Below are 10,407 nucleotides of genomic sequence, written 5' to 3'. Positions count from 1 at the left end.
TACAGATTCTCCTTTAAAAAATGTGAGGTTACGCAATTTTTTATGTGTGTATAGAGATATATAATAGATAATTTTCGTTTCAGCGATATTAGATAATATTTTACCGAATATTTCTTAAACCGTTTATAATTCATATTACTATTTTTAATTTATATTATTCTTTACCAATAAGTTTTACTACATTTGAAACATAATCTAATTGAATAAACAATTTTCTCTCTTTTTCTTTCTTAGATTTTATTCTCTTCTGCTTTTGAGATTTAATTTTTGAAAAAAAAGTTTACATATATATCTAATGATTTATAAATTAAAATAATGTGAGTAATTTTAATTACCGGAATAATACAATTATATTATATTTATAGCACTTGATCTTATAACACATGCTTAATCATTAAATGAAAATTCATTCCTAATAAGAAAAAAAGATATCGTACAATAATCATTAGTTCCATTACTGACATCCTTATTATCCACCCTTTTGTATTTAAGGGGTTTGAAGGAGTCCTGTATTCTTTACAAAATGTCTTTATTAGTTATATTATTGTTTTTAAAGAATAATCATTAGAAAACAACCTTTCCATATGTAATAACTAAATTTGAATTGAAACTACAATACAAAACAACTAAATCAACTAAATTAAAAACAAAATTTAAATCTCGTATGACTACAAAAGTTAGCTTTATATTTCTTAAACTTTAATTGTTTTTAATTTTATATTTTCCTATATCCTACTCATTATAAATAATATACACTGACTGTTGATAATTCCATGTTTATTACATATCCTTATTTATTATGCAAATACTATTATTTGTACATATATATAAATTTATTAATGAAAATTATTCATTATGTATCAATATTTAATGATTCTATGTATTTTTTAATTTCTAGTGTTAACTTTTAGTTCAACAAAATTTTGAAATCAATATAAAACATATAATGGCTATGAAATATTATAATTATTATAATATTATTTAGTATTTGTTTCACATAAATTACATAGATATAAGAAATTAATTTAAATATACACGAGATAAATTTATCTTTCACAAAGATGATTAATAATTTATTTTAGCATTTAGTAATGTACTAAAGTTTATATTGCTATACATCACAAATCTTGAATTATATAAAAAATAATGTTATTTAGGAAAAGTAATGTTATACATATTTGTTACTTTTAATGCAGGATTTTTAATTAACAACTTAGCTTCACAAACCATATATCTTTCTTGATTGTAAAAATTGGGAGTAAAATTAGGAAAATTTTTTAAATAAAAACCATTCAATTTAATAAGAAAATCAGTAAAAAAAACTAATTTAATCCGTATTCCCTATTTGAAATCTTATTCTTATCCGTATCTAGAACTCCAAAAATACCTTTGATCTAGTTTTCAAAAATTGTATTGTAATGCCTAAGGAAACTTTATTGCCTAAGGGATTAAACCAAAAAGGAAATTATTCTAACATCTTCAAATATCAATGCTTAATGTTACTTTTGTAAATAAATTGATTTAGTCATGACAAATATATTTAAACTTGTTCATATTTCTTGTTAATTTTTACACCTTAATAGTAACTACTTAATAACAATAATTTTTGCGAACAGATTTTTATTTTTTTATAAACATTTTTGCAATATTATATTTATGTCTATAATTGCTGAAAACAAAAAAGTATATAAAAATGCATGATATCCAATACTTTAATTTATAATTGTCATAGAATTTAAATGTGAATAAAAATGGGAGAGGTAATAAATAATCTAAAAAAAATATGAAGTATATTCACACACACACACATATACACGTAGATTCTATTTATTTATATTTTAAAGTATATAATAATTCATATTACAATGTTATAACTGTATAACAGTAAACAATATTGAATATGCTTGATTGGAATATTTGTAATATGCCACTAAAACTGGCAAGTAGAATATTTACATATTATAGGATGCCGCTTCATTCCCTCATTTGAAAGATATGTTATTTTGACCAAAAATTTGTAATATCAATTACAATAATTTACGGAGCTGTTTTTAACGGTATTACAGCGGCAGCTAGATAAGTATCCTAACTATTATCACAGATGATAAAATATGTTTATTGTGTTATTATAGCACATATAATATGTCAATCACATTTATTATCAAACTTGGCAAATTATTACGTGTTCAGAAGTTTGTCTTTTCAATAATTACAAAATGTTAATTTTAATTGTTTATATGTAATACATACTTAAAAAATTTGCTAATAATTTTTACTTTAATTATTATGATAATGGAAACACTTATAATAGTTTCAACAATGAAACTGATTGCAAACAAAATAAAAATTTCAGTTCATATTATTTAAAAAATTAATTATTTGAATCAAGTTCATAAAAATAAAAATTTCACAAATGCTAATAGTATTGTATTAACATATTGCAAGATATACTTTACAGAATTCAAGTCTACAACATATATTCATATTGAAAAATAAATAGTTTTAATTTTTTTCAATTTGTTAATTCAGTTTTCAAATAATGAATAGTCTGTGTTTATATTTTAATTGAATTTATAATATTTAAATTGACACAGTGTAACCTTTCCTTCATCAATTAAACAGCTTGCCTCTGTTATACCGTAAATATATTACTGTTTATTTCAATTTGATTTGTAAAGTCCATTCTAAAGCGTCATCAAACTACAGGAACTTTGTACAATGAATATGCACAAAATTACCTGAACCTGCTGATGAAGATAGATCGTCTTCTCTTTATTAAATAGCATGCCTTATCTATGTTGAATTCACATTATGGTAACTTATTAAGAAAAATTTATCCATAATCATTCAAATCTCACATACATTATTTTACGTTTTTTCATTTTATTCAATAAATTTAGATTGAGCTTTGTACAATATATTCCTTTATCTTCTATTTTATACCACTTTTCTTTATAAATAATATTTTGCAGTAAAAAGAATGGATAAGAAGCAGCTGTGTATATAATTTAATTCATTTTTCTTTTTTGTGCTAATTTTTTGTAAATTGTAAATTGTACAATATAAATAGGCCTTTATGTTCCTAATGCCACATTCAAAATATGCAGCTTGTTGAAAAGTGTGTTACTTACAAAGTTACTTTTACTAAATAAACACTACACACTCATAACATTTGCATCCTATGTATATTGAACATTACTAGCATCAAAGTATATTTCTATGAGAATACAATCTTCGATGTTGTAATTTAGATACAAAACTTAATAGTTTTAAAAAACGTTGGCATTACATTACATGATCATTTTGTTGCTATAGCATGCTCTCTGTTTTAGTTTTGTTTCATTTTTATTACTCTATTAAATGGTATTAAGAACAGATTGCATGCTTATACAATTCTGTTAACAACACTTTTTTTTATGCTGTTTTGTGCTTTTTCTTAAATTGACTGTTTCACTGGTTTGTATAGCTTGTCGTTCCTTCCTTTCCTTTTTGGTTCTTAATACTTGCCGTGTTATAGCCATAAACATCTAAATGCAACAAATTAATATAAATTAAAGTTATGTCACTGTCAAATTTAACATATTTATTTATTTATTTATTTAGTACTACATTAGAAGTCCTACATTACCTTTATAAAAAAAAAATCTCTTTAATAGCAAACACAAATCAGAAATGCAGAAAAAAATTTGTTTCTTTGAAGTTTAGTTTTTAAAAATATTAGTTCTATAATACTCCATAAAATAAAAAAATGATATAATCTTTCTTACAGAAATAAAATTTAATAGAAATATAATCATTTTCACAGAAAGGAAAAGATGGCTGTATAAAACTAATATAACAGATTAAAAATAAATAAGCAGCAATTTGATTTGTATTAATCTAAAATATTAAGTGTATATTTTTTAAAATTACTCCTTCATTGTGATATTTGATATAATTTTCTAAAAAAATAATTTTATTAAATAATTGATTGGTTTGAAATTTGGTACATATATGGAGTAAATTTCCTTGGTATATAATTTTTAAATATCGATATTCAATGAAGTATATATACTTGTGTACATAAGGACAGAAAATAATAATTTCTAACAATATATATAAAACAAACCAATGTTTCGACATCAAACACAACTTTACAAAATTTTACATAAATAATTAAATAAAAGTTAAATAATAGGAAAGTGCCTAATTATTTGTAGTTTATATCAATACACTTTCTATAGCTCAAGAAAAAAGACCATGATGTATACAACATTTCTTGTTTAAAATAATATTATGCATTTTAATAATATTATAATGACAAACTTTGTTGGTCTTATTGAATATTTCGTATTATAACAAAAAATATAAAATATGCAGAATATGAAACTGATAGATACTACGTCTTCATATATCTACATAAATGAAGACAATGTAGTAAAATATGTGTAGCATAACAAATACAACTGTTAGTGTAACAGTAACAAACACTATTTAAATCTGATAAATCTAATAGTAAAAAAAGATAATGAAAAATATAAATTACTAAGAGATAATATCATAAGAAAATCATCGTATGAAAATCAAAAAGAAAAATTATTTTATAAAATTTGTTAGAAAAATAGACAAAAAGTCTATAAGTTTCTGAATAATATATGCAATTGCCATATTGTTAAAATATGTTCATATTCTTATTTAAAAATATAATCATTAATTTCAAAAGATAGGTTATCATATAGTGGCATTTAAAAAACTGTAAACAACATTGAAATAATCAATCACTAATAATAAATATAAAATATATATATAAATACATTTAATTATATCAAATACAAATTATTATCTTACAAATTATTATTTATGAAAACATGTTGTAACATGAATCATAGATATATGTATACTGTATCATACTTACTTCTTGCACATTTATATTGTCTTTAGCAGAAGTTTCAAATAACTGAATTCCCATTTGATTAGCAAATCTTTGTGCATCTTCTGTTAATACCACCTTTTCATTAGGTGCATCATTTTTATTTCCTACAAGTACCCTGTTGACCACATCACAATTTTGTTCGATTTCATGTAACCATCTTTTAACATTAGCAAAAGAATCACCACTGGTCACATCATACACAACTATAACACCATGTGTTCCCCTGTAGTAAGTTGAAGTTATTGTCCGAAAACGTTCTTGTCCAGCTGTATCCCAAATTTGGAGCTTTACTCTCTCACCATCTATATCCACAGTTTGAATTTTAAAATCCACTCCTATTGTCGTTATGTAACTGCCATTAAAAGTATTGTCAGCAAATCGTAATAGCAGAGAACTTTTACCTACTCCTTAAACAAAAAATGAAAAAGAAATGTTGAATATAATTTAACAAATGCAGCTCATATAAATACAAATATGTTTATGTAATATAATAAATATAGATTATTATAATCTGATAGATGATAAATAAAACATAACTATTATTAACAAAAATAAGTTTTATATAATAGAGAAAGCCCTAGCTAAAGTGATACAAATTAGTTTCTCAAAGCTTACTAAATGTAGTGACTTTCTTTGCCTTATTATTATATATTACAATCTTTAATATTATTAATGGAGTATCTTTAATCAATCCATCAGGAAGTACTTCATTTTTCAAATAGTTTCCTTCAACATTACCTAAAACATTTATTTTTATTTTGTGTAATTATAAAGATGTGGTAAAAAATAAACACACAATTTAGTAATAGACAGATACGATATCTATAGTATAAATGTAAATGATATTCATTCTTTAAAAACATATTAGAAATAATATATATAACCAACAATAATTCCAATGACAAAAAAACAACAAAAAAAATATATTTATAAACCATAGTGTTCGATCAATTTAGAAAAATTAATAATTTTCCTAATGTAACATAATAAAATTAGTTAAATTTTAAATAAATAGCATTTTAAATAACTGAAAAAGTAATGTCTAAACAAGCAAATAATAAAAAACATATACATTATATGTTATATTACATTTAGTAATATTGGAAAAAATAAATTGTAACATTTATCCAAGGATATTTTATATAAATCATTTGTTTAATCAATTTATAATAATCTTAATATAATCTTAGTATGTAATATAGTATAATCTTAGCTTACATTTAATTATGTTTAATTACGTCTGTAATATCAAATAATTTGTATTTAATATTATGCCCGATGGAAGAATATTATGGGTGATTCTTTAAACATTGTAACAAAATACTTCATTTGAATTCTGTATTTACTATTTTTGAAAGAATCAACATTTACAGAATGACACTCCTTAAATTACAAAACTTTATGAAACTCTAAGATAAGGATTGATATTATAATATTTTGAAAAAGTAAAAAAATATTTAAAATAAGAAAAAATTCAATTAATATATTAATTCAAACATTAATTACTAATACCAGTTCAAATAATAATATATAAAATTTTAAGTAAGACATAATATATTATTGCTTTACTGAAATGAAATATTATATGATGTTAGTTAATGATAGGCACATTTTCATTTATTGAAATTATGATGCTAAACATGTTTTCAAATAAAATGTGTATATGAATATTCAGATTTGTTAGATTCATCTCAAATTAGAAAAAGAAAGTTGATGACTAAACTAATAATTATATCATTGTTTCTTCTTGTTAGTTAAAATCAAATATGTATTACAATAAGAGAATATATAATATATACATTTATTTTACTTTGCATATACGTATATTATTGATATTATAGTCTTCAAGATAATTCTTCAAATGGAGGAACCATCAGTACGATAAACTAATAATAAAATCATAACATTGAACATAATCTGCTATCACTAATCAAAATTAAGTTAACAAACTTAATAAAATGAAAAAATATAAATATAAATTATGTAAATGTAACAAAAAATAGTTCTTTTCATTAAATAATGAAATAATTGGAAGATTTACATTAATTTTGTAAATTCATTAAAACTGTATATTTTCAAATACTTAGTAATAAGCTATATCATAATATCTTAAACAAAATATTAGCTTAGTTCTTATAATAATATCCTTAAAAATTTTTAATTTAATAAAATAAATAGGAAAAATATATAGGAAAAATATTTCTATTGTCTTCATTAAAAAGGAATTTTAATGACTCATTTATGTTAAGTACACAATAACACTTCATTCTATTTTATTATCTATATCTTATTATATTATTATAACATCAAAGTTTTACAAAACTGCATTCAATATTGAATATTAAAGCATTTTTTGAGATTGTCAAAATATTTTGGAATATAATAATATATCCAAAAGTTTCAAAGACTGTTACACGGTAAAGATTACGAACTTGTTCATTATAATTACTTGTAACATAATATAAATACATATAAATTACTAATTTACTTAATAATATTAATTATACAATTCTAAGAAATCTTATGTATATTTTTAATTGTACATTAAAAAGAAAATCACTTGTAAATAGCAAATTTTAATGAAGTTTTAGAAAAGTAAAAATTTCCTGAATGAAAATTTCTTCTTTTGTTATTATCATATGAAATATAATTTTCTCCTAATTTTGATTATGATAAATGTATGTTGTCTATTTTTTATTAAAAATATAAATAGCATTATATTCTTCTGTATAATTTTTAACTTATCATACCGTACAATTATATTTGTTTATTATTGAATATATTTAACAGCAATGAAAATTTGTGCACTTACCACTATCTCCTATTATTAGAAGCTTAAATAAATGATCATATTCCCGGGCCATTTTGACATGTATGACGTTCAGGTCTATCAAACGTTTCCTCGTAAAAACAGTTCGAAATATAGACGATACATTCACCGTATCGTAAATAGTTTGAATTATCTATGAAAAAATGCGGAAAATGAAATTGCTAACTTGATATAAATTGAAACAACGTTTGCGGCTTAGTCCAAGTAAAAGACTCCGGTATCAAATAAGCGCCATGTTTATTTGCCGTGATATCACAATTCATTATCACCACTGAGGAAAAATTATATTCGTTAACAATGATAACTATTTCACATTAATTTAAAATAATAATTAGTACATTTTATTTATTTCAAAAGCCATATTTTTATGAAAGAAAAGAAATATAAATGTATTTAGTAATAATTATCATTAAAGTTAATGAAGAAGAAAGTTTTCAGAAATATTTATGTAGGCACATATTTTTTTAACAAAAAAGTAAAAGATCTCAAAATATTAAATAAATTACAAACCACAATTTTGCTTTACTATTCAATTAAAAGACAAGTATTTCATTTGTAAAGATATAGCAAATGTCGGAACACTATATGTGTACATACATGAACATGATTTATCTATATCATTCGTAACTACATGTCTATGGCACTATTTCATCCTTTACTATTATAAATTCTCATTATACTACGACTATATATGTACACGTATATGTATGTATATGTATGTGTATATATATATATGCATGTATGATATTAAAGAAAACCTGGTATGGATAATTTAAAATATAAGAATTTACTAGATATTCGTAATGATTCTCTTGCTCTATTTCCCCTTCTCCTTTTCCATCTTATTCTTACTTATTATTTCTTTTATTCTTTATTATTTTTTTCTTAACCTTACGGAGTAATATTGCAAAGATGTCGGTGACTTCAGAAAATTGTAATATTTTTTACAAATGTGTAAATAAACATTAAACTGTTCAGTTTGCTAATTTATATGATAGCTTATAGAAAAATAGAAAAATGTTTGTTATGTAGTCTTTATAACTCTAATCTCTCCAGCGACTTTTTAATATTTTTAATGTAACGTAATAAATCTTTATTACAATGTCCTAAATATTTAGTATAAATAGGAGAATATTCTGTACAAAATTTGTTAATAATTTATATATGCATATGCAGAAGTAAAATGTAGTTTTCTTAAGGACTCACCTAATTGGAGGTTATCCCAAAGTATTACTTATTATTGTATTATTCTTATCCTTACTTAAGATGTACAAATTCTAACTCTTTCGTACACAACTATTACAATTTTTCTGGAAAAGGAAATATAGAAAAGAACAAATAACTTATATATCAAGTATCTGGGTAGATTATAATTATCCTATGAAGCTTATATTTATTAAGAAAGCTATGTAATTTTTATAAACATAAGAAAACAAGACATCATGTATAATCTTTAGTGGTAATTATTGTTTAAGACTACTATTCATGCTGTATATTAATTCTTTATTAAATGAATATTTACAATAAATGCCTTGCAACTTCTATATACATTTCTGGATTGGTTTCAAATTCTACTGTAATACTTGCAATTGTCATACATTGTAATACTTGCAATATCAACAAAATTTTTAAGAGATTTGTATAGCACATATAATATATTCATAAAAAATTCTATGTTTGTGTATTTATATCACAGTTTCAAGATGGATTTAGTAGAAATTGCTTTTGTAACATAAATATTGAATGTATTTATTGTTTAAGGAAAGATTATTAAGAACAGGAAGTTATATATATATATATTATAATTTAGTAACTTATCTTACTAAACTTTTTGTATATTTGTATTTCTGTATACATAAGTATAGGTTCTGATAAATTATTATTATTCTTAATGAAACTATTAATAATGTATCAAAACTTTAAACTTTTGTATCATTAAAGAAAAAGTTGACTGTGATGATAATATTTACATAAAAAAAATCGCTTTGCTATAAAATTAATGGTGATATAAACAATTAAGTGATTAGTTGGGACTCATAAAATTATTTACACAATCAAGAATGTAATAAAATTTTTTTTATACAACAGAAATGGTATTCTTACCAAATACTAACATTATGACAGTAATAAGTTGTATCAAATTTGAAAACATAAAACAAATTATAACAACATGTTTTTCTATAATTGTAAATTCTGCAATCTATCCGGGGGACATCCCATATTATTTAAGATAAACTATAGTCCTGAAACATAGAAGATGGGAAAGAATTAGACAAAATTAAAAATTATTTATGATCTAGTGTAGATGTCTACTATAAAACTGGTAGCATTTTGAATATATGTATAAAAATCACATCTTTTTAAAATAAAAAATTATAAAATTTTACATACATTAATCGATGGAACCTTATATTCTCTATTAGAAAAGTATTAATATAGAAGTAGAAAATTAACTAGTTTAAAAGATATTTTAACTTTAATCTTGTAAAACTTACCATATGAAGGACAAGGGAAGACAGTATTTTATGTTTATGTTTCTTTTATCTTTCATACTCAATTTAAATTAAAATTAAAATATCTTTTAAACTAAACATTTTTGGACACAAGTTTTCTAATACCTTTGTATTATATAGAAGATTAAAAGACACATCAATTAATATACTTA

The 10,407-nt window shown here is 22.1% G+C and overlaps 1 protein-coding gene across 4 annotated transcripts; it reads right to left on the bottom strand.

Moving 5' to 3' along the window:
- Positions 1-1,811: 1,811 nt before the first annotated feature.
- Positions 1,812-8,517, bottom strand: LOC100748536 (ras-related protein Rab-35). Of its 4 annotated transcripts, none has more exons than XM_033322149.1 (5): positions 8,253-8,517; positions 7,725-8,013; positions 5,528-5,650; positions 4,895-5,319; positions 1,812-3,527 (listed from the first exon to the last, which is right to left on the bottom strand). In XM_033322149.1, exons 2-5 carry the CDS (start codon positions 7,774-7,776, stop codon positions 3,399-3,401), a joined length of 729 nt encoding a protein of 242 aa, XP_033178040.1. In that variant the 5' UTR covers positions 7,777-8,013; positions 8,253-8,517; the 3' UTR covers positions 1,812-3,398. The 4 variants fall into 4 exon arrangements, with proteins under 4 accessions (XP_033178040.1, XP_033178041.1, XP_012244049.1 ...); XM_033322150.1 differs by having other exon boundaries at positions 8,340-8,517; XM_012388626.3 differs by lacking the exon at positions 5,528-5,650 and having other exon boundaries at positions 8,253-8,496.
- Positions 8,518-10,407: the final 1,890 nt, after the last annotated feature.

This window comes from Bombus impatiens, unplaced genomic scaffold, assembly GCF_000188095.3.
Source record: "Bombus impatiens unplaced genomic scaffold, BIMP_2.2 scf_0565, whole genome shotgun sequence".
Taxonomy (NCBI): domain Eukaryota; kingdom Metazoa; phylum Arthropoda; class Insecta; order Hymenoptera; family Apidae; genus Bombus; species Bombus impatiens.
Note: the sequence above shows the minus strand (reverse complement) of the source record. Positions and strands in the feature narration are given on the sequence as shown.

Bases quoted from the DNA above. Each gene is read 5' to 3' on its own strand.
- LOC100748536 (XM_033322149.1), bottom strand. From the start codon at position 7,776: ATGGCCCGGGAATATGATCATTTATTTAAGCTTCTAATAATAGGAGAT. The intron at 5,320-5,527 runs GTAAGCTTTGAG...TTTTTGTTTAAG, and splicing joins AAAGAAAGTCACTACATTTA to GAGTAGGTAAAAGTTCTCTG. The intron at 3,528-4,894 runs GTAAGTATGATA...TGTTGCATTTAG, and splicing joins ACAATATAAATGTGCAAGAA to ATGTTTATGGCTATAACACG.